At 46.4% G+C, this 24,520-nt stretch overlaps 1 protein-coding gene across 1 annotated transcript; it reads right to left on the reverse strand.

Moving 5' to 3' along the window:
- Positions 1 to 2,934: 2,934 nt before the first annotated feature.
- On the reverse strand, positions 2,935 to 22,758 carry LOC130374870 (adhesion G protein-coupled receptor F5-like). Its single transcript, XM_056581847.1, has 22 exons — positions 22,672 to 22,758; positions 20,189 to 20,411; positions 19,484 to 19,618; positions 18,479 to 18,640; positions 17,898 to 18,050; positions 17,325 to 17,495; positions 16,443 to 16,598; positions 16,130 to 16,282; positions 15,513 to 15,683; positions 14,801 to 15,010; positions 14,627 to 14,718; positions 12,718 to 12,773; positions 12,050 to 12,174; positions 11,755 to 11,928; positions 11,044 to 11,256; positions 8,905 to 9,030; positions 7,651 to 7,829; positions 6,711 to 6,881; positions 5,254 to 6,627; positions 5,094 to 5,135; positions 4,952 to 5,002; positions 2,935 to 4,771 (listed from the first exon to the last, which is right to left on the reverse strand). Exons 2-22 carry the CDS (start codon positions 20,331 to 20,333, stop codon positions 4,682 to 4,684), a joined length of 4,149 nt encoding a protein of 1,382 aa, XP_056437822.1. The 5' UTR covers positions 20,334 to 20,411; positions 22,672 to 22,758; the 3' UTR covers positions 2,935 to 4,681.
- Positions 22,759 to 24,520: the final 1,762 nt, after the last annotated feature.

A 24,520-nucleotide genomic window follows, 5' to 3' on the forward strand; every position in this document is an offset into this window, starting at 1 on the left:
ATGCAACAGCATCGGGCGGTGGTTCTGACGCGGTCCTGTGTGCTTAGTGGCCACAATGGGAGCTACACAGCCCCGAGGCCAGCCACCGTGCGCACATGCAAAGCAACCGGCGGCAGGACAAACCAAGAGGAAACGCACTGCTATGTTATTGTTTGGGCTCCGTGGCCTTGGCTCGGTGTCCGTGGTAGACATCTCAAACAACTCTGCTGGTGTCTTTAACAAAGCTGGCAGAAGGTAAATCACCTGCTGTGATACTACGTGAAGTGAAGAGAACCATCAGCTTGGAAAGGGAAATATGGACTGAAGCCCTTTAGGCAAATGCTTTACTTCAGGAAGATCAACACAGATTACTGTTTAATAGCGCGTGATGTTGGTGCTGGAACAGATTGTCAAACATACTTCACCTAGCCTATCTATACCTAACCACACCGAGCTGCACCTAGCTACACTCCGATATACCCGTCTACACCTAACTACACCTTACTACACTGAATCCATCTGAACCTAACCACACCCAGCTCCAACTATCTACACCTATTTATGCCTACCTACACCTTACTACACCTAACCACACCAAGCTACAACTATCTACACCTCTTTATACCTACCTACACCTTACTACACCTTACTACACCTAACCACACCAAGCTACAACTATCTACACCTCTTTATAGCTACCTACACCTTACTACACCTTACTACACCAAGCTACAACTATCTACACCTCTTTATGCCTACCTACACCTTACTACACCTAACCACACCAAGCTACAACTATCTACACCTCTTTATACCTACCTACACCTTACTACACCTAACCACACCAAGCTACAACTATCTACACCTCTTTATGCCTACCTACACCTTACTACACCTTACTACACCTAACCACACCAAGCTACAACTATCTACACCTCTTTTTACCTACCTACACCTTACTACACCTTACTACACCAAGCTACAACTATCTACACCTCTTTATGCCTACCTACACCTTACTACACCTAACCACACCAAGCTACAACTATCTACACCTCTTTATACCTACCTACACCTTACTACACCTAACCACACCAAGCTACAACTATCTACACCTCTTTATGCCTACCTACACCTTACTACACCTAACCACACCAAGCTACAACTATCTACACCTCTTTATACCTACCTACACCTTACTACACCTTACTACACCTAACCACACCAAGCTACAACTATCTACACCTCTTTATGCCTACCTACACCTAACCACACCAAGCTACAACTATCTACACCTCTTTATAGCTACCTACACCTTACTACACCTAACCACACCAAGCTACAACTATCTACACCTCTTTATACCTACCTACACCTTACTACACCTTACTACACCTAACCACACCAAGCTACAACTATCTACATCTCTTTATGCCTACCTACACCTTACTACACCTTACTACACCTAACCACACCAAGCTACAACTATCTACACCTCTTTTTACCTACCTACACCTTTCTACACCTAACCCCACCAAGCAAAAGACATGCTGTCCCCCCTCCTACAGGTCTGACTCCCAGGCTTCATCGCCCCAGGACAGCACACTCAGACTAATCTGGGAATATCATCACACCTGATATTCACGAGATAACGAGGAGAACTGAAGCTCCCGCGATGCAGAACGTTGTCGTTCCGAGCACTAGCTACCTAACTAGAACTAACTACACCTATTTAAACCTCTTTTTTTCCCAACTAGCCCTAATTAGACGCCTGGTGTGTGGAGCTTTAAATGTGCGTTCTTGGGCGAGACAGAGGGCGGGACTTTCTGGCATGTTTCCAAGGCCAGTGTGAGCAAGTCGGAGGTAGAGTGCCAGCCTATCAGTGGCGTGGGTCGGGAGGAGAGAGGGCGGGACTTCTGGTAGAGGGATAAATGTTTCAGATCCATTTTGGATATGGCTTTGTCAAATGATACTTTAAAAACCTCTGTTGTGTCCTCTCTGGTTGTATCCTCTTTGTTGTTCTTCTCTTCCTCTTCTTCTCAGTCTCACTCCAGGGACTCTCACCTGGTATATACAGCTCACAGGCAGAATGAGTGGAAATTTGCTTTCAAAAGAGAGGAAAACCCCGGTTCATGACCCTCTCTCAGTCTACCTAGCTCCACTTAGCTCCTTCTAGCTCCAACTAGCGTCTCCTAGCTCCACCTAGCGCCACCTAGCGCCACTCAGCGCCACCTAGCTCCTCCTAGCTCCTTCTAGCTCCAACTAGCGTCTCCTAGCGCCACCTAGCGCCACCTAGCGCCACTCAGCGCCACCTAGCTCCTCCTAGCTCCTCCTAGCTCCTCCTAGCTCCTCCTAGCTCCTCCTAGCTCCTCCTAGCTCCTCCTAGCTCCTCCTAGCTCCTCCTAGCTCCTCCTAGCTCGTCCTAGCTCCTCTTGGCTCCTCCTAGCTCCTCCTAGCTTCTCCTAGCTCCTCCTATCTCCTCCGAGCTCGTCCTAGCTCCTCTTGGCTCCTCCTAGCTCCACCTAGCTCCTCCTAGCTCCACGTAGCTCCTCCTAGCTCCTCCTAGCTCCACGTAGCTCCTCCTATCTTCTCGTAGCTCCTCCTAGCTCCTCCTAGCTCCTCTTAGCTCCACGTAGCTCCTCCTATCTTCTCATAGCACCTCCTAGCTCCTCCTAGCTCCTCGTAGCTCCCCTCTCCGGCGGGGTTGTTTGGTTGGTGGTTTTGCGTTCTGTCCTCAGCTCACATTTGACTGATGGCTTCTGTGAGTTGACTGATCAGACGGCATCAGGCGCATTTGGTTAAGACAAACAAAGCGTTTGTTTTACATGGGAGCTCTGAGTTGCCCTCCGCAGATCATACAAGGAGAGCCTGGGGTTTCATCACAGGTACTCTGAGGTTACACTACATCCATATGCTGCAAAAATACAAAATCAGAACCGAAACTACCAACTTGTACCAACTTGTAAAGCTAACCCTTTAATTGTATCAGCCGCACAAATAGCAACAGCCATCCGTGTGATACCAAAACACGTGTACTGCGTTATACATGCATCGCAGCTGCATCCAATGGTTTAATACTGAATATATCTTCATATAAATATGTGATAATGAATACCATTTTATAAATAACCAGTATTTTATAAAATGCATACAGAGACTGTTTGTATAAGGATACGCAATATGTTGTCTTAGTATAATGATTTCAGAATACTAGACCCTAGATCCATAGAGAATATAAAACAGTAGAATACTGTATAATACTATAAAACCCAGGAGACCAAGTAGAATACAGAAGAATACAATGCATCCTAGTACAATAACATAGAATACAATAGAACCCAGCAGAATACAATAAAATACAAAAATAGGCAGTAGAACCCATTAGAATACAGTAGAACCCGGCTTGTGTTCTCCACGGGCACTGATTCATGCTCCTCGATCGGGTCGGAGCTTGTGCGAGGTCCGAGGACGTTGCCTAGCAACAGGCACAAACACGCCCCTTTTCCTCGGACGGCGAACACGCCATCTCTTAAACAGGCACTATGATCGTCCCATTTGGGGTGGTTCTATTATTCTACCATTATTATAGAATTTTCACATACTACTGATAAGGGGGTCGGTTTGCAATACGACTCAGAATCCTTGGGCCTCAGGCCGCCAAACGTTGCTGTTTTGTGGTAAATCCGCAAACTCAAAATCGACCTGCTTGGATCTATCTGAACCTTCATGAACCATGTGACTATGGAGCAGTTTGACACCCCTTTGACCCCACTGGGTCTTTCTAGAAGGATTTGAAGCCTGAAGGATTTAATATTGATTAAAGTTTATTCTTACAACCTTGGTATAGACACAGCAATGAACTTAACTTTTACATCGTATGCATTTTTTTTATTAGTCAGGGGCTTTAAATATTGATTAAGTTTAACATAAATATTGAAATATATTTTGTGATGATCCATTTTATAAGTATGATTGTATTGTTCACACAGGGGCGTGTTCTGACTGGCCGGGAGGCGTCAGGTGTGGTTAGGATCAGTCCCTCCAGATGTCCTGGTTGGCCGGGAGGCGTTAGCTGCTGTTCTGATTGGCCTGGAAGCGTCAGCTGCTGTTCTGATTGGCTGTGAGGTGTCAGCTGCTGTAAGATGCAGCCTCTCCAGATGTGCTCACTGGAGCTGCAGAGTTTATATTGTATTCTGAAAGGAACCATGTAGAATATAACATAATACAGTAGAACCCATGCAACAGACTGCTATAGAAGCCAGCAGAACACCAATAGCCAGTTGAACCCATTAGAATTCAGTGGGATGTGAATTCTCCTCCCATGTTCACTGGTTCGCTACTCTTCTCTTGTTCATGTGCTGCTCCAGTTTCCTTCTGCAGTCCAACGCTTTCATTTGAATCCGGATCACGGAGGCCTCTGGGCTCTTGCTCAGCATCCTGACTACTGAGAACACTGACTACTGCTCTGATGATAAACCAGACGGCAGAACCGCTATGATTAAGATAGAGCAGGGGTTCCTTATCTTTTACATTTCGGGACACAATATACAAGTCTGTGGGAGCCAACCAGAGTTCAAGCACAAGAAATGATCCCCGATACCGCTGTAATCAGACCTCTCTGAAGGTCTGCAGAGGGTCTGATGGATCAGGACTCGATCATGAGATAATTTGCTGTGAGACAAACCCATAGTTTAGAACATGCTCAAATAAAGGAACCATTCTCACCTCTTCTTCTGCCCAAGTTGCGTAGGAACCCCAGTCCACCGGAAGTCGACGGCCCGGCTGAAGTACTCTGGAGAACAAAGAGAGAACATTGGTCTGTTATGAGACTAGAGAACGGAGAACGTTGGTCTGTTGTGAGACTACAGAACGGAGAACGTTGGTCTGTTATGAAACTAGAGAACTGAGAACGTGGCGGGTTATGGGATTGAAATTAGGAACACAGAACAGAACCTAGCGCTGTAGTACTGACCTGTGTGCCAGTGGTCCCGGTGCTCGTGTACGCCTTCAGAGCAGACCGGACCTGGGAATCCAAAACAAAAATGGCAGATTAAAGAAACACCTTTTTCAAGAACATCCAGTGTCATGAACATCTGTGTAACGACTGGTCGTACCTTTACGTCCAGCAGAGTTCCAAACACCAAGATGAAGAAACCCTTTGTTAAGAAGATAGAGACAACATTTCACCAAACATGTCGACCATAATAATGGATCAGATTTAACATATGGTGAGCGATGTATTGAGGCGTACTGCAGGTTCAGCTGTGCGTTTACCTGCAGTGAGTTGAAGAGGGCGAAGGTAACATGGATGCCAAAGACCTCAGGGTTGGTCATCGTTCCTACGCCCAGACCCCAGGTGGTCCCGAAGAAGGGCGTGAGTACGGCCAGGCTGCGGACAATGACCATCAGGGTGCTTCTGTCCGAGTTGCCCATGCTCTGACTGCGGAGCATCTTGTACAACACCACTGCCAGGATCACCAGGTTGATGACCACGATCAACAGCGCCGGGATCACAAACGCCAGCAGTGCCATCGACTCGTACCAGTTTAGCCAGCAGACGCCACTCCGCCTGAAGAACACGTTGTCGGGAGCCGTCACCGCGATGGTGACGACCGCGATGAGGAGCGGAGCGCCATAGCCCACGGAGAAGCCCACGGCCACCATGCCCCCGTCAGACAGGCCGCCCCCGAACACACTGATGGTGCGGTAGAGCAGCAGCAGCCCCGACATCAGCATCCAGAAGAACAGAGACAGGTAGAAGAAGTGGATGAAGAAGGTGACTGCGAAGCAGGCTGGAGGGTTATCAGAACCTGAGACTGAAACAAAGGCACCAACGATGAACCAGATGTTGGCTATCAGCAGGGACACGGCGATGTTCACTATGCACGTGTGTCGTAGATAGGAGGTGGAGTTCCTGTTTATCTTCCTCCAGATGATGGCTTCAATGATGAGACAGATCACCAATGACAGAAGGGATATGCCCACGCCGATGTAGGTGATGTAATCCAGGATGGCTGACATCGGGCTGGACGGAGACATGAGGATGGAGAAGGAGGTGAGATGGTTGCAGTTGCAGGTGACAATTTGGGCATCTGAGACCCCCGCCGTACAGCCCGTGCCGTCCCACGCCCCGTCGTTGTCCAGCAGGCTGAAATTCCAGAAGACACACTGAGGACTCGTCAGACTTTGGTTGAGGATGTCGAAGGTGAACGTCACGTTGTCGACGCTGCTGTTGGACAAGACCAGAAGCACGTTGCCGTTGATGACGTTGCTGGTGTTGGCACCGCTGGCGTTGGAGGGGAGGAGGACGTTGTCCAGGGAGTTGAAGTTGATGGTGGTGATGAAGCTGTTGTCCTGGTGCGGTCCCGGTAGTTCCAACGACACCATGGAGAGATTGGCACTAAAAGATCCAGAAAATCTGCTCCTGTTTAGGGTGATCCTCTCTGTGAAGACGTTGAGGTCGGGATCGTCAGACAGGGATCTTGATATCTCCTCGATGGAACGAAGGAAGGCAGAGCTGTCGCTCATAGTTTGAATGAGTTCAGGCGCTGATGACAAGTTGTTCGTTCCGTTGTAGTTGGTGTTCAGGGTGTTCCAGGCAACCCTGGATCGATTGTCCACCAGAACATTTGCCGTATCCAGAATGCCCTTCACACAAAACAAAGAGGAGGCTTGTTCAGCAGCAGGCAAAGCCAGATAACGGATTATTAGGCCTTGAGTTTACACCATACCGTCATGAGGCTCACGTCGATGGTCAGGCTCCGCGAGACGTTTGCCAGACGTGTGAAGATGCTGACGATGGTGTGGATGTTGGCTGGAGAATCCGACACCCTGTCTGTGTTGTTCACGGTCGCATTGCTGAGGGCATCCACAAACGCTGGGAAGGTACTTGCATCCAGGTTCTGGGTGAAGAAACAAAACATCTTTACATCCACTGTAGAATAAAGACAATGATGTCTTACTTCCATTGGAAGAAGGCGACACATTTAGCCATACAGCTAAATGCTGTTCAGCACCCAGGCTCTGGAACTCCCTCCCCCCACACATAAAACAGTCAGACACCATTACAACCTTCAAGTCACAACTCAAAACTCACCTGTTCAAACTCGCACACAACGTCTAACTGATCACTGTTTTGATTGTTTTTTTGTTTTTTTTTGTCTTGTTTTTGTTTTATTTATTTCTTATTGCTTATGTTTATTTATTTATTTATTTTTTATTTTTATTTTTTTTAAATGTATGATGACTATATGCTCTGTAAGGTGACCTTGGGTGTTTTGAAAGGCGCCTCTAAATTAAATGTATTATTATTATTATTATTATACATGGAAGGATGGATGTGAGAGTCTAGTGTGGGTTTTGGGGTTAATCTTAGATATACTAACATTATTAGTATAGCCCTTTATCATAGCAACATTCAGCGGGACTGCACTACAACCCCTAGCCCTAGCCCCCGAAGAGCTAGGGACGGTTAGGAGGGCAATGGTACCATAGTTACGGACTAACATAAGTGTGCTATTACACACACATAGACTCGACATGTTAAGGTTATTTGGGGGTTAGTGTCTTGATAATTCTGGGTTCATGTTAAGGTTATTTTGAGTTTATGTTACAGTGAATAGATAATATGAGTTCAGGTAAGGTAAGGTAAGGTTAAGGTAAGGGGATCACCTCAGCCTCTAGCAGCAGGTTGTTGAACACGATCAGGACGCAGTTGTCCTGTAGTGGCACCCAGGTCCCGTCCTCCTGGCATTCGGCCGTAATGAACCCCACCTCGTCCGGCCGGCAGGCCGTCGTCGCCTCGTCCCCCAGCTGTCCGCCCCCATAATCCTCGTCCTCACAGAGGAATACTGCGGACAGACGGCGCTACGTCACTCCCAACAGAGGTACAACTTAAACTGACTTAACGCTGACTGTATAAAACAGGTTCAACTGACTTGACCTACTATAAAATACAGACTAAACTGAGTTAACGTAGACCATATATAATACAGGTTAAACTGACTAAACATAGGCCGTATATTATATACGGTCTATGTTAAGTCAGTTTAACCTGGACAGTCTGTGCTAAGTCAGTTTAACCTGCACAGTCTGATAAGTCAGTTTAACCTGTATTATGGTCTATGCTAAGTCACTTTAACCTGTGTTACATAGTAAATGCTTAGTCACTTTAACCTGTGTTATATGCAGACTGTCTTAAGTTAGTTTAACCTGTACTATATAGTAGGGTAGGTCAGTTGAACCTGTATTATGTACGTTCTATGTTAAGTCACTTCAACCTGTATTATATACGGTATATAATACAGGTTGAACTGACTCAACATAGACCGTACATAATACAAGTTAAACTGACTTACCCTTCTATGTAGTACAGATTCAACTGACTTAACCTACTATATAATACAGGTTAAACTGAATTAACATAGAAGGTATATAATACAGGTTCAACTGGCTTAACCTACTATATAATACAGGTTAAACTGAATTAACATAGAACGTATATGATACAGGTTAAACTGACTTAAGACAGACTGCATATAACACAGGTTAAAGTGACTAACATTTGACCGTAACACAGGTTAAAGTGACTTATCAGACTGTGCGGGTTAAACTGGCTTTACACAGACTGTACAGGTTAAACTGACTTAACACAGACTGTACAGGTTAAACTGACTTAACACAGACTGTACAGGTTAAACTGACTTAACACAGACTGTACATGTTAAACTGACTTAACACAGACTGTACATGTTAAACTGACTTAACACAGACTGCAGACAGTCGGCGCTGTGAGCCTCCCTCTGGCCTGGTCAGCTGGAGATCAGTTCTACTAACCGGCTGTGGTCGAGGCCTGGTCAGCTGGAGGTCTGTGACACTAACCGGCTGTGGTAGAGGCCTGGTCAGCTGGAGGTCTGTGACACTAACCGTCAGTGGAGAAGGTCAGAGTCAGGTCCCTCTTGAACCGTGTGTAGGTGGCCTCCTGGCAGGTGAGCGGCACCACTCCGTTCACACAGGTCCTGCTGTAGTTGTAACGTTTGCACCGTATGTTGCCTGAAATCAAACGCTGTGTATTACACATATAATTATGCTCTGCATATATTAGTATTGTACTATTGTACTATAGTAGGATTATTATACCTTACATTTATATTGTATTTTACTGTTGTTGGATTTGGATTGTCTATACTCAATATTATAAATTTCAAGCTGTACGGGAAACAGCTTGTCAAGCAGAACCCAGCTTCACTGTAAAGCTAATGTAGCATGTAGCTGTATCGTGATCTAGCACCGTAAGCTAAGCTAATGTAGCATCTCCCTCCACTGAGTACTGTATCGTGATCTAGCACCGTAAACTAAGCTAATGTAGCATCTCCCCCCACTGAGTACTGTATCGTGATCTAGCACCGTAAGCTAAGCTAATGTAGCATCTCCCCCCACTGAGTACTGTATCGTGATCTAGCACCGCAAGCTAATCTAATGTAGCATCTCCCCCCCACTGAGTCCTGTATCGTGAGCTAGCACCGTAGGCTAAGCTAATGTAGCATCTCCCCCCAGTGAGCACTGTATCGTGATCTAGCACCGCAAGCTAATCTAATGTAGCATCTCCCCCCCACTGAGTCCTGTATCGTGAGCTAGCACCGTAGGCTAAGCTAATGTAGCATCTCCCCCCAGTGAGCACTGTATCGTGAGCTAGCGCCGTAGGATAAGCTAATGTAGAATCTCCCCCCCAGTGAGCACTGTATCGTGCGCTTGCACCGTATGCTAAGCTAATGTAGCATCTTCCCCCAGTGAGCATTGTATCCTGAGCTTGCACCGTAGGCTAAGCTAATGTACTATCATTCCTTCCTCAGTGTGTACTGCCATGGGCTAGGCCTTTACCCTAGCACAAATAATGTCGCATATTTGGCTACAACTATAGCCTAGCAACATATGCTAAGGTAATGTAGCCTCTTGCTCCTGTACCTGGTTGGCCTATTACTTTAGCCTAGCAAAGTATGCTAAGTCAATGTAGCCGTTTGCTCCTGTACCTGGTTGGGCTAGTACTTTAGCCTAGCAACATATGCTAAGCTAATGTAGCCTCTTGCTCTTGTACCTGGTTCAGTAGTACTTTAGCCTAGCACCATATGCTAAGCTAATGTAGCCTCTTTCTCCTGTACCTGGTTGGTGTATTACTTTAGCCTAGCACCATATGCTAAGCTAAGTTTGCCTCTTGCTCCTGTATCTGGTTGGGGTATTTCTTTAGCCTAGCACCATACGCTAAGCTAATGTAGCCTATTGCTCCTGTACCTGGTCTGGGTATTACTTTAGCCTATTACCATATGCTAAGCTAATTTAGCCTCTTGCACTTGTACCTGATCCGGTAGTACTTTAGCTTAGCACCATATGCTAAGTTAATGTAGCCTCTTGCTCCTGTATCTGGTTGGGGTATTTCTTTAGCCTAGCACAATACGCTAAGCCAATGTAGCCTATTGCTCCTGTACCTGGTCTGGGTATTACTTTAGCCTATTACCATATGCTAAGCTAATTTAGCCTCTTGCACTTGTACCTGATCCGGTAGTACTTTAGCTTAGCACCATATGCTAAGTTAATGTAGCCTCTTGCTCCTGTACCTGGTTGGCCTATTACTTTAGCCTATCAACATATGCTAAGCCAATGTAGCCTCTTGCTCCTGTACCTGGTTGGGCTAGTACTTTAGCCTAGCAACATATGCTAAGCTAATTTAGCCTCTTGCTCTTGTACCTGATCCGGTAGTACTTTAGCCTAGCACCATATGCTAAGCTAATGTAGCCTCTTGCTCCTGTATCTGGTTGGGGTATTACTTTAGCCTAGCACCATATGCTAAGCTAATGTAGCCTCTTGCTCCTGTATCTGGTTGGGGTATTACTTTAGCTTAGCACCATATGCTAAGCTAATGTAGCCTCTTGCTCCTATACCTAGTTGGAGTATTACTTTAGCCTAGCACCATATGTTAAGCTAATGTAACCTCTTGCTCCTATACCTAGTTGGAGTATTATTTTAGCCTAGCACCATATGTTAAGCTAATGTAACCTCTTGCTCCTGTACCTTGTTGGGGTATTACTTGGGCTGTTAGGGTCGTATCATTCAGTTGGACCTTGTAGGGACTCTGGACGCAGCACTCCAGCTCGACCACGCTGACCAGGCCGTCCACGCACCCCACGGTCCTGCTGAGGGGCTTCAGGTTCAGCTGAGGCCTCGGTTTAACGGTCAGGACGCCCGTTACCTGGAAGCCGTCTGCATACGTGCAGTTGTAAAAGCCTGCCAAAGAACCCATCAGGATCAGATGCTATGAAGGCTTTGTTGTGTTGTCATACAGCAGACCCTTTCACACCCATCCAGAAGATGTTTCTTGGTACTAAATGTGACGATGTAAAGAGAATGGGAGGGTTAGTGGACTGTGGGAGGTTCTTACCAGTAGAGGGGCTAGTGCTAATGGTACTGGGTTAGTGGGAGGTTCTTACCAGTAGAGGGGCTAGTGCTAATGGTACTGGGTTAGTGGGAGGTTCTTACCAGTAGAGGGGCTAGTGCTAATGGTACTGGGTTAGTGGGAGGTTCTTACCAGTAGAGTGGTGTGGTTCGTGATAGCTGTAGTATTTCTCACTAGTGTCGGTGGAGGGGGTGAGTGGGGGTTAGTTTTAGTTTAAGTATTCCTTAGCAGTAGAGGGGGTGAGTGGGGTTTAGTGATAGCTGCAGTATTTCTCTACAGTGTCAGTGGAGGGGTGAGTGGGGGTGAGTGATAGCTGCAGTATTTCTCACTAGTGCTCTGGGAGAACAGCGGGCTGACTGTGAGTGGGTTGTCTCTCGCGGTCAGCGCCATCCCGTTCAGTGTCCAGGCAGGCACTCCCAGCACGGCCGTCCCATTGACTCGGTTACAGAACACCCTGAAGGCGTCCCCAGTGAACACATCCGCCGGATCGAACCGTAGAGGTGCTGTAGGGGACGTGTTCATATTGGTGTGATTACATGGGGAGAAGAACACTTCTTTCATGAATATACCCTTAAAACCCAGGACAGGATACTGAAGTATTAAAGGGATTCGATCCATTCTCACGATTTGTGACTATCCGGAATTTAGCCCCCAGGTCTGAGAAGAGGCCTTGCTCGAAGGTCCTGATCACGTTGGGCGGGATCGCACCCGTAGAGCTGACTGTGTAGTCAACGATCACGCTGCCGGAGCTGTGACACACACACGCACACACGCACACAGACACGCACACAGACACGCACACAGACACGCACACAGACACACAAACACACAGACACAAAAACACACAGACACGCACACACATACACACACACACACACACGCACACTCAGACACACACACACAGACACACAAACACACAGACACACACACGCACACAGACAAACACACGCACACAGACACAAACACACAGACACACATACACACACGCACACAGATACGCAAACAGACACGCACGCACACACACACGCACACAGACACACAAACACACAGACACGCACACACACACGCACACAGACACGCAAACAGACACACACACACACAAGCACACACAGGCAGAGACACACATGCACAGAGATACACCCACAAACCCAGACCCAGTTATACTATGAGTATTAATATAATTTCCTCATAACTATTATTATTGTTGTTGTTGTTTTTTTAAATATTGGATTAAATAGAACCAGCCAAAGGTCTGAAGATTGATTGGACCATGAGAAGGAGGCGGGACGTACCGTACATCATCCAGGGTGTACGATGTAAAGCCAGCCTTCACGCTGTTACTTTTGATCTGAGAGAAGGTTAGAAGCTTTTCTTATCCGTCTTATACTTAATTAAAAGTATGTCTCTATTACAATGATGATCATTCATATATTCATATTGTTATCCCTATTACAATCACTTTAACACTATATGACCGTTACAATCACATAATATTACTATCTATTATTATCGCTATTACATTACTAAAACACTATATTAATGTTACTATGAGATAATATTACCATCTATTATTATCATCACTATTACAATCACTATAACAGTATATTAATGCTACTATCAGATAATACTACTATCACTATTAAAGGCACCCAGTGCAACTTTCGAGGCTTAAAAATAAACATTAAATTTCTAGTCTTTTTTACACGTAGTAAGTTTCAATAACTCCATACCATTACATACCGACATTCAAGCAGCAAAGATGAGACGTCGTTGTGTGGTGAGAACTGATAGAAAATCGATAACAACAACAATGCCGCCATTTTCTTTATTTTTTGTAACCTACAATAAATAAAGCAGGCTTCCAGTCAATGGAAAAATGGCTTCTCCCCAACGGCGATTGTTGTTGTTTACGATTTTCTATCAGTTCTCACCACACAACGACGTCTCATCTTTGCTCCTTGAATGTCGATATGTAATGGTATGGAGTTATTGAAACTTACTACGTGTAAAAAAGACTAGAAATTGAATGCTTATTTTTCATTGAATGTTTACATAAAGTTGCACTGGGTGCCTTTAAGATTACTAATAGCCTACATGAATATTACTTTCACTTTCTTCACTATATCACAATGACTTATATATTACTGTAACCATCACTGTTGTTAACACTATGATTATCACGATAACTCATGTATTATTGTTCCCATCACTATGTACATTACAATTACTGATATACTGTTTTTATAACTTCCGGAAGTTTTATAGACAGGGCAGCAGTACCACGCGTGACCACTGGGGGCAGTTTAGAACCAAAAGGAGTTCAATGCTATAAATTGATGATCTGTCTGTTTGAGCGGTGCATGGGCTTCTTGGTGCTGCCTTCTTAAGCGCAGTCCCACTCGCATGAGGCTACAGGAGTGTTTGGTCGCACTGATCCTCCGCAATCTCTTAAATTATTTTAAACAGGCCTACATTTAATAAAGCAGGCAAATGTTTTGCATCCAAGATACATATTCTTCGCTTAAAATGTCTGAGATGAGTTGAACAGTAGCGCTCCACAAGTGAACATGAATTTGTATGTGTGAAAAATTATCACATACATGGTTCACGGTTTATTGAATATTATATTATTCTTATCCTCCGTCACTTTGATTCACTAGTTGACTCATTCACATCACCTCTTGAGCTCTAGGGCCCCCTGGTGGTCACTGTGAGTGCTCCCGGGGAAAGTCTAGTTTTTTCAACATTTGGCATCACCCCCGGCCCCTTGCTGCCCCAGTCGACATTTTACTATTACTATTGCATACTATTGCTAAGCAAAACATTGAGCTGTGTGATGGAAAGCTGTTTGATGTCATAGTATACTTTATGGTGACTTTAAAATAGCCAGTGAGCCAACTGATTCAGATGGAATCAACATTATGTGATTTAAAAAATGTGTTTAGAGCTTCTGAAAGAGGTGGTACTAGGTGTCTGAAAGGCTTTCTCACACTCAAATCAAATCCAATGAGTGGATTTGTTTGAGTTCAATGTGGTCTATCAGCCAGCAGGTGTTACCCTGTAGACCTTCTAGTAGGATGAACGTCTTCATGCAACAAACCCCACTCCCAACTGTACAGGTTCTGGATAGAAGTTCTGAGTGTCCTTCTGTAATCAAGGGAAGCAGCTTAAACGAGCAGAGAAACACAAACCGAGACTCACGGAGCCCTCCACTGTTTTGTAGAAGGCGTTTTCTGGATTTCTGAAGTCCTCTTGGAAATCAATGTCCATGGTGAGGGTCAGCGGGGTCACCACTGAAACACAACGTGTGCAACTGTGAGGACACGACAACGCTACTCTGGCAGAGAACCTGGGGGCTGCGGGGCGGGGCCATACCTGGGGCAGGAGTAGGTGTAGGCGTTGTCGTAGGTGTAGGCGTTGTCGTAGGTGTAGGCGTTGTCGTAGGTGTAGGCGTTGTCGTAGGTGTAGGCGTTGTCGTAGGTGTAGGCGTTGTCGTAGGTGTAGGCGTTGTCGTAGGTGTAGGCGTTGTCGTAGGTGTAGGCGTTGTCGTAGGTGTAGGCGTTGTCGTACGACACGAAGAGAGGCCTGGTGAACACAACAGAGGACATAGACTCAACATGTACTCAGGAACTATTTTCAAGCTATAATTAGCATGGTAGCATATCTAATCTGATTATTCAGGTCTTGATACGCTGATAGCAACAATCAGTTAGCATCAGGTAGGGTGCATGGAAAAAGTAGAATTTGTTATTAGCTAGGTAGCATTACTTGGGTCACACCACACAGGTAGTATTAGTATGGTAGCATTAGCTATGTAGCAGTACCTCGGACACACCAGTCAGATAATGTTAGCATGGTAGCATTAGCTATGTCGCATTACTCTAGTTACCACACTCTAGTTCCAACATACGGATAGCATTTATATGGAAGCCTTAGCATAGTAGCATTAGCTACATGGCATAGCCCAGGTAACACTGTAGTTCCCTCATACGGATAGCATTAACATGGAAGCATTACTTGGGTCACACCATCGTAGCATTAGCCTGGTAGCATTAGCTATGTAGCACCGCTCAGGTAACACACTCACTTATGATTGGCTGGCAGAGCTGTCCATCAGCAGGAAATCCATTGATGCATCCACAAGGATCTGTTGTATTTTTACTGGTGCACACGCCATAGGTCTCACACTGTTCACATGACCAGCCATACTCCCCCTCACACTGGCACTTCATGCTGCTGTTGGTTGGTGAGGTGCACACTAAATGAACACAACAAGGACATGTTGTGATGGTGTTGGCTGTACAGGTGTTGGCTGTACAGGTGTTGGCTGTACAGGTGTTGGCTGTACAGGTGTTGGCTGTACAGGTGTTAGCTGTACAGGTGTTGCTGTACAGGTGTTGCTGTACAGGTGTTAGCTGTACAGGTGTTAGCTGTACAGGTGTTGCTGTACAGGTGTTGGCTGTACAGGTGTTACTGTACAGGTGTTGGCTGCAAAGGTGTTTGCTGTACAGGTGTTAGCTGTACAGGTGTTACTGTACAGGTGTTACTGTACAGGTGTTACTGTACAGGTGTGGGCTGTACAGGTGTGGGCTGTACAGGTGTTAGCTGTACAGGTGTTACTGTACAGGTGTTGACTGTACAGGTGTTTGCTGTACAGGTGTTGCTGTACAGGTGTTTGCTCTACAGGTGTGTGGAGGCCTTTACCTGTGGTGAGGTTAACCTCTGTCAGAAACAGAACTGGGCTGAGCTGAGAACCAGAAACGGAGATCCCTCTAATTATTGGCCTGGCGACTGCCAGAGACGCTGCCGCCATCGCCAGGGAACCAGGGATGCCCAATTCCACCTCGTACAGCCATTCTAAAGGTGGGGACAGATGAGGGCACTCTGAACGTACATACCTGGCGACTTTGATGACAGAATTGCAACTGGGAAGTGATTTGGTCGTGACTACACAAAGCTCAGCTCTTTTCCGTCATAGGAATACGGCTTCAATGACCGTCATCAACATCACATTGACCTCCGACAGGAGTAGGTGTAGGCGTTGTCGTAGGTGTAGGCGTTGTCGTAGGTGTAGGCGTTGTCGTAGGTGTAGGCGTTGTCGTAGGTGTAGGCGTTGTCGTAGGTGTAGGCGTTGTCGTAGGTGTAGGCGTTGTCGTACGACACGAAGAGAGGCCTGGTGAACACAACAGAGGACATAGACTCAACATGTACTCAGCGGTTGTCATGGTATCAGTGTTGAACGTCTGGTGGGTATTGAGTATAAACATGGCCACCCGCCGAATGGCTGCGATGATGAACCAACGGGGGCTTAGCGAGTACCTTAGCCATGTAGCATTAGCTATGTTGCATTACTCGGGTCGCAGTCCTGAGGTAACACCATTCAGGAAGCATTAGCAAGGTAGCATCATTAGGTAGCATTACTCGGGTCACAACATTCAGGAACTATTTTCAAGCTATAATTAGCATGGTAGCATATCTAATCTGATTATTCAGGTCTTGATACTCTGATAGCAACAATCAGTTAGCATCAGGTAGGGTGCATGGAAAAAGTAGAATTTGTTATTAGCTAGGTAGCATTACTTGGGTCACACCACACAGGTAGTATTAGTATGGTAGCATTAGCTATGTAGCAGTACATCGGACACACCAGTCAGATAATGTTAGCATGGTAGCATTAGCTATGTCGCATTACTCTAGTTACCACACTCTAGTTCCAACATACGGATAGCATTTATATGGAAGCCTTAGCATAGTAGCATTAGCTACATGGCATAGCCCAGGTAACACTGTAGTTCCCTCATACGGATAGCATTAACATGGAAGCATTACTTGGGTCACACCATCGTAGCATTAGCCTGGTAGCATTAGCTATGTAGCACCGCTCAGGTAACACACTCACTTATGATTGGCTGGCAGAGCTGTCCATCAGCAGGAAATCCATTGATGCATCCACAAGGATCTGTTGTATTTTTACTGGTGCACACGCCATAGGTCTCACACTGTTCACATGACCAGCCATACTCCCCCTCACACTGGCACTTCATGCTGCTGTCGGTTGGTGAGGTGCACACTAAATGAACACAACAAGGACATGTTGTGATGCTACAAGTTAGGCGTGTGGTCAGGACAGATGTTTGCTGTACAGGTGTTGGCTGTACAGGTGTTGGCTGTACAGGTGTTGGCTGTACAGGTGTTGCTGTACAGGTGTTGGCTGTACAGGTGTTACTGTACAGGTGTTGGCTGCAAAGGTGTTTGCTGTACAGGTGTTTGCTGTACAGGTGTTAGCTGTACAGGTGTTACTGTACAGGTGTTGGCTGTACAGGTGTTACTGTACAGGTGTGGGCTGTACAGGTGTGGGCTGTACAGGTGTTAGCTGTACAGGTGTTACTGTACAGGTGTTGACTGTACAGGTGTTTGCTGTACAGGTGTTGCTGTACAGGTGTTTGCTCTACAGGTGTGTGGAGGCCTTTACCTGTGGTGAGGTTAACCTCTGTCAGACGCAGAGCTGGGCTGAGCTGAGAATCATTAAAGGAGATCTCTCTAATCTTTGGCCTGGCGAAGGCCAGAGATGCTGCCGCCATCGCCAGGGAACCAGAGATGCCCAATTTCACCTCGTACAGCCATTCTAAAGGTGGGGACAGATGAGGGCACTCTGAACGTACATACCTGGAGACTTTGATGACAGAATTGCAACTGGGAAGTGATTTGGTCGTGACTACACAAAGCTCAGCTCTTTTCCGTCATAGCAATACGACTTCAATGACCGTCATCAACATCACATTGACCTCCAACGGACGGCGCCACATCTGGAGCAATCGTAGAGCTGTACTATATCCACAGATTTACAAAATCATTTTTAGGCAGTCGTCTCTCATTAGAAAACAGTGACCATTCGCCCTCTGTTATTCTCCGTAAGGAACATTCAGGGCTGCTGGTACGCACAGAAAAACCCTTCAACTCGCAACCCTTGGGAATACCTTTGAAAGCATAGTGGGCTTTTAACATGAGGCAAGGTTGAAGTACAGTGAGAGTGTTCAGTGATCAGGCTCTCACCGAATCTGGGCTGGCAGAAGAGACCATTAGCTGGCAGGGATGTGAGACAGGTACAGGTGGCTTCCGGCTGTCCACAGCTTCCATACAGCTGGCAGCTGCGTAACGGCCAGAAGAACGTACTCTCGCACTCACACTGGAAGCTGTCTGCGACCAGGGCGCACACTGAGGAGGATAAAACATGTCACAGGGCGTAAGAGACAGCTCCGGGAACCTTTCTGCTCTTTATGAGCTATTGGTAGATCTGTAACCTCTTTGAAAATTAAGATAGCCAAATCAATCTGTCGGCATCATCATCATCATCATCATCATCATCATCATCATCATCATCATCATCATCATCATCATCCCATCAACCAGTGACACCAGTGGTAAAAACAATGCACTATAAACACGTTCTGCCCTCATTTCCCAACACCATGATCTACCCGGAGTGGTTCCTGTGAATCGTGAGTCATCTCAGACAACAATCATCAACATGACGGGTTGGACGCCAGTCGCACGGATATAATTCTTCACAGAAGTAGCTCAGGAGGTAGATCCGGTTGACTGGTAACTGGGAGGTTACTAGTTCGATCCCCAGCCCCTCCTAGATGAGTGCATAACCCTGACTGCTCCCGATGAGCTGCTTTGTTGACAGCGCTGTCGAGGTGTGTCTTAATTCACATAGGTCGCTTTGAACTGAAGCGTCTGCTTTTTTTTAATAGATTATGATTAGTGACTACACCCTAACCTCCTTCTTAATGGCAGCTTATTTTGTTATCAGATGGCTTTAGTGGAGCTGGTGCTGTTGATGAGTGCGGGGTTGAGTGTGGCTCACTTGTTGTGGTGTGTGTAGGGTTGAATGTGGCTAAGCTGTGGTGATGTGTGTGTGTGTGTGTGTGTGTGTGTGTGTGTGTGTGTGTGTGTGTGTGTGTGTGTGTGTGTGTGTGTGTGTGTGTGTGTGTGTGTGTGTGTGTGTGTGTGTGTGTGTGTGTGTGTGGGGGGGGGGGGTTGTGTGTGGCTCACCTGTGGTGATGTTGAGGCCTGTGATGTCGCTGGTGTTAGAGAGGGCTGTGGGGAGCTTCAAGGTGTTCTGGAGGTTCCTGACCTCCTCCAAATCAGAGGTCTGGACTTGAATCTCCAGAAGGTATTCAATGGGACCTAACAGACACACGTTACACACGACTCTCCTATGGTAGGGGCACACGACTCTCCTATGGTAGGGGCACATGACTCTCCTATGGGAGGGGCACATGACTCTCCTATGGTAGGGGCACATGACTCTCCTTTGGGAGGGGCACATGACTCTCCTATGGTAGGGGCACATGACTCTCATATGGTAGGGGCACATGACTCTCCTATGGGAGGGGCACATGACTCTCCTATGGTAGGGGCACATGACTCTCCTATGGTAGGGGCACATGACTCTCCTATGGGAGAGGCACATGACTCTCCTATGGGAGGGGGCATCATGCCTTGGCAGAAACAGCAACCCTCCATATCCCAGATCACCATCAGTTAAAGGCTAATAATCAGGTGTGCCGAATCAACTGTGGACGTTGTGTATGTCAGGATGAGCTGGATGGGGGGGGGGGGCTGGATGGGGGGGGGGGAGCTGGAGGAGGGGGGAGCTGGAGGGGGGGGGGGCTGGATGTAAATCAGCCATGATTTACATCCAGCTCCCCCCTCCTCCAGCCTCATGGCAGACCACCACCGGGGCCTTCTCCTTACTGCTGCTTGGTGTGCTTGCAGAACCAACTGCAACAGTTTCAGTTTGAACGGACACCAGTTGCTCCTCACTGGGCCGCACTGCCAGCAGCAGGAGCAGGAGGAGGGGCAGGCGGCTCCTGGGCATACTCAGGTCCAGCGGGGCCATGGTAGCGCATCCCCTAGGGGGCGCCAGAGATCACTCCAGGGGGGGACTTGGCCAGATCCAGATCTGTCCTCGTTATACCTACAAAACGATTGATGATATGTTGATTATCATGAAGTATGTAATATTATTCTACTTCATTTAAGAATGCTCGATTCTGATTGGCTGGGAGGGGTGCATTAATCCGGCATATTGCCCGCTGACTTGTCGGTTCTACTTGCTGCTGACTGAGCACAGTAGATCAATACGCTGCTTGTATCGTTTTCTATCACATACATTTCAAACATGAGGTCCATTGTAAAAATAAAACTTAAATAAACCTAAAATGTTTGATCGATCGTCATTAAAGCTGACTTCATACGAATGTAGCAACTACATTATTAAACTAGTGATCAGATGCAGCCTTGTGTGGTTGCTATAGAAACGAGTTACCTACAGCTGAGCTAACGTTATTCACCGTAGTTCTAAGGGGAACTACTTTTCGAGGGAGATGAACTTAAACGGAGTAAACATTTACGGTAATAAGCATGCAATACGAATAAGAAAAAGGCTAATTATTAAAGTATTTGAATTGTTTTATTATGTTGGCCGGTGAGAAGTAGAACAAACGGAATAATCACCTCAAGGCAGGGCAATAAACAGTTTTATATGCCCGGCTCGTGGAAGGTAAGCCGTCCACGAGCCGGGCATATCAAACTGTTTATTGCCCTGCCTTGAGGACGGTGATTATTCCTTACATCGTTACTGTTATATTTAGAATTGTAGTAGGCCTACACACCCAAAGTGTTTTACAGCACACATTGCACTCACATTACACACATGTATGGGTATGTGTGTGTGTGTGTGTGTGTGTGTGTGTGTGTGTGTGTGTGTGTGTGTGTGTGTGTGTGTGTGTGTGTGTGTGTGTGTGTGTGTGTGTGTGTGTGTGTGTGTGTGTGTGCACGTGCGTGCGTGTGGTGTGGGCGGGCGTTTACATGTCTGGGTGTGGGTGTGTTTGTGCTTGTGTGTGCGTGTGATTGTGTGTGCGTGGGTATTCGTGCATGGTTTTTGTCCACTTCTAGAACAGAGATTCCACCAAAGATTCTAACAATGATCCTCAAAGATAACTTTTAGATATTTGGATAAAATCCTTCTGTAGACAAAATCACATTATTTGTAATTATATAGTCTAAAATGTATCGCTTTACCGCACCGTTGTAACGAAAAGAGAGCTGAGCCGCAAGGCAAAGCTCTCGATCTACCGGTCGATCTTCGTTCCTATCCTCACCTATGGTCATGAGGGCTGGGTGATGACCGAAAGGACGAGATCGCGGGTACAAGCGGCCGAGATGAGTTTTCTCAGAAGGGTGGCTGGCGTCTCCCTTAGGGATAGGGTGAGAAGCTCAGCCATCCGTGAGGAACTCGGATTAGAGCCGCTGCTCCTTTACTTAGAAAGGAGTCAGCTGAGGTGGTTCGGGCATCTGGTAAGGATGCCCACTGGGCGCCTTCCTTGGGAGGTGTTTCAGGCACGTCCAGTGGGGAGGAGACCTCGGGGAAGACCCAGGACTAGGTGGAGAGATTATATCTCAACACTGGCCTGGGAACGCCTCGGGATCCCCCCGTCAGAGCTGGTCAATGTGGCCCGGGAAAGGGAAGTCTGGGGCCCCCTGCTTGAGCTGCTCCCCCCGCGACCCGACCCCGGATAAGCGGATGACGATGATGATGATGATGATGATAGTCTAAAATTGTGTACAGACTAGTGCTGTCAAGCGATTAAAATATTTAATCGCGATTAATCACATTAATGTCATAGTTAACTCACGCAATTTTTTTTCTATGCTAAATATCCCTGGATTTCTTTGTCGCATTAATTTTTCTCATTTTAATGCTCTTATCAACATGGAGAAGTGCATCGGCTTGCCTTGTGCAAATGTTTTTTTATTGATAACAACATTGGCATACTGATCAAAACAGGACGATACAAAAAAAAAGCCTATAGTGCAATTAAACGATGAACATACAAACATACTGCCTTGAACATAGCAGTCAGGTTACTGCTTCTTTGTATTGAGCAAAAAATAAAAAAATTTTTTTAATAAATAACTAAATTGCGTTAATCGCGCGATAAAAAAATTAACGCCGTGAAAATTGGTTTGCTTTAACGCCGTTAATAACGCCTTTAACTGACAGCACTAGTACAGATATCTCAAAACCCACTCACTTGTTGTAATAATCCTAGAATCAAAACTAATTGTATTACTTGCGATGTGGACATGGCAGACATAACATACATAGACATAAATATATAACACACGATAAAACGGTTCTTCGTTAATTCCAGAAGGGAGATTCAGGAACATACCATTTAGAAAAATTACGTCCTAGTAAATCCAACCGATTCCAAAGTGAAGGTGAGTCTGGGCAGGGAGCATGAGGATCAGTGTGTCAGCAGCCTTACCTGTCTGCCTTCTGCCGGGACTGAGGTGAGGTGAGGGAGGTCAGATGCTTGATGCTCATCTGCTCTGGTATGTCACACACCTGTCGGACAGGTCTGCCCATTATACTTGGGCCACTAACAGGTTGGCACCTACTAATTACCATAAGTCGCAGGTGTCATTTCTTTGCCTGTTAAAACAAAGACCCGAGCAGCCCTCTTTGACTTCCTCATTTTTGATTACCCTGAAACAAACAAACAATAGAAGCCTTGGGTGCAGGCATGCGTACAGCGGAGATACCATCGGATCTCTGAATCCCGGCTTGGATCTCTCAGCTCCAGCTCCTGAAAGCCTTTTTGAAGTTCTCCTTTTTAACACATCATATTATCATAGTCAAAGTTAGGGTCTGGCTTCGTTTGTTAAAGAACCATACTCAATAAACAGTTAGGGTCTGTGTTAAAGAACCATACTTAATGAACGGTAAGGGTCTGTGTTAAAGAACCATACATAATGAACGGTAAGGGTCTGTGGTAAAGAACCATACTCAATGAACAGTTAGGGTCTGTGTTAAAGAACCATACTTAATGAACGGTAAGGGTCTGTGTTAAAGAACCATAATTAATGAACAGTTAGGGTCTGTCTTAAGGAACCAACCATACTTAATCAACGGCTAGGGTCTTTGTCAAAGAACCCTACTTGAGGAATGTTTAGGGTCCTTGTCAAAGAACCGTAGTGCTCTGAGCGGTGGAGCCATGGTAACGGTCTCTCCCGGCTTCACTAAAACATCCCTTACCGATACCATGTTTCAAAAAGACTCCCGTGTCCCGACTCTGCTGGGGAACATCAGCGTGGCGCACCTGCCCGTACGGAACAACAGCTGGAGGCGCTCTGTGGTGAGGGGTTTGGTTCTTCTGGAGCTCGTCATTCACTGTTTGTTGGTCCACACAGTGAGGAGGCTCTCCCGAAGAACCAACTCCCTCCCTGTGTCTGTCCTCTGGGGATGTTTAGGAAGTTGTGGTGGAAGTGGGTTCACTAATTAGACATCAGATTAACATTTATGGTCTGATGGGAGAAAAACTAAAATCTTGGGGACTGGGGCGTGCCATTTTCTTTTACTTCAAATTTATTTTGACCAATTGTGTGCCTGGGGCCGGGCTGTGTAGGCGGGCCTTATGTGGGTTGGATCTTTACCGGCAATGGCTGGGGGAACCAAAACTGGTGTGGCTCCTTTCTTGGCCAACAGCGAAGGCAACCTCGGCCAGCACTGATACCGTGACTTTAGCCGTCGGGAAGCAGAAACATCCTGCCACCAACGCCGGAGATAAAGATTCTTTAAAGAGTAATAGAGCCCCTCTCACTGCGTAATTCACACTTCCTAGTTTCCTGCCCAGGTTCTATGCCGACTCCTCCCAGAAGTTTAGAGTGTTGTTCAGCTTCTGGATCCAAGATCTAAGATCATGTAGGCAGGCCTGCATTAACTGCCATTGGGCCCTGGGCCTGAGAGTGTTCGTATCAGTGTTCATATCATGAGCCAGTATGATAGGCCTCCTGATAGTCGTAGGCCCTGGGTCTTCAACACAGGTAAGCCCGTGAATTAAGGCGGCCTTGCAGGAAGTACCTTGACATACCGGACCACCTTAACACTAAACATACTTGACTACCTTAACAGTAACTACCTCATCGTATACTGGACTCGCTATCACGCTGATTCTTTCAATACACAGCCTGCATGGGATTGGTTACAGTTTATCCTTTGTTATGTCAGCCTGGGTGCTG

Source organism: Gadus chalcogrammus, chromosome 21, assembly GCF_026213295.1.
Source record: "Gadus chalcogrammus isolate NIFS_2021 chromosome 21, NIFS_Gcha_1.0, whole genome shotgun sequence".
Taxonomy (NCBI): domain Eukaryota; kingdom Metazoa; phylum Chordata; class Actinopteri; order Gadiformes; family Gadidae; genus Gadus; species Gadus chalcogrammus.

Bases quoted from the DNA above. Each gene is read 5' to 3' on its own strand.
- LOC130374870 (XM_056581847.1), bottom strand. From the start codon at position 20,333: ATGGCCCCGCTGGACCTGAGTATGCCCAGGAGCCGCCTGCCCCTCCTC. The intron at 16,599-17,324 runs GTGAGTGTGTTA...TGTGTTCACCAG, and splicing joins GCTCTGCCAGCCAATCATAA to GCCTCTCTTCGTGTCGTACG. The intron at 15,011-15,512 runs GTGAGTGTGTTA...TGTGTTCACCAG, and splicing joins GCTCTGCCAGCCAATCATAA to GCCTCTCTTCGTGTCGTACG.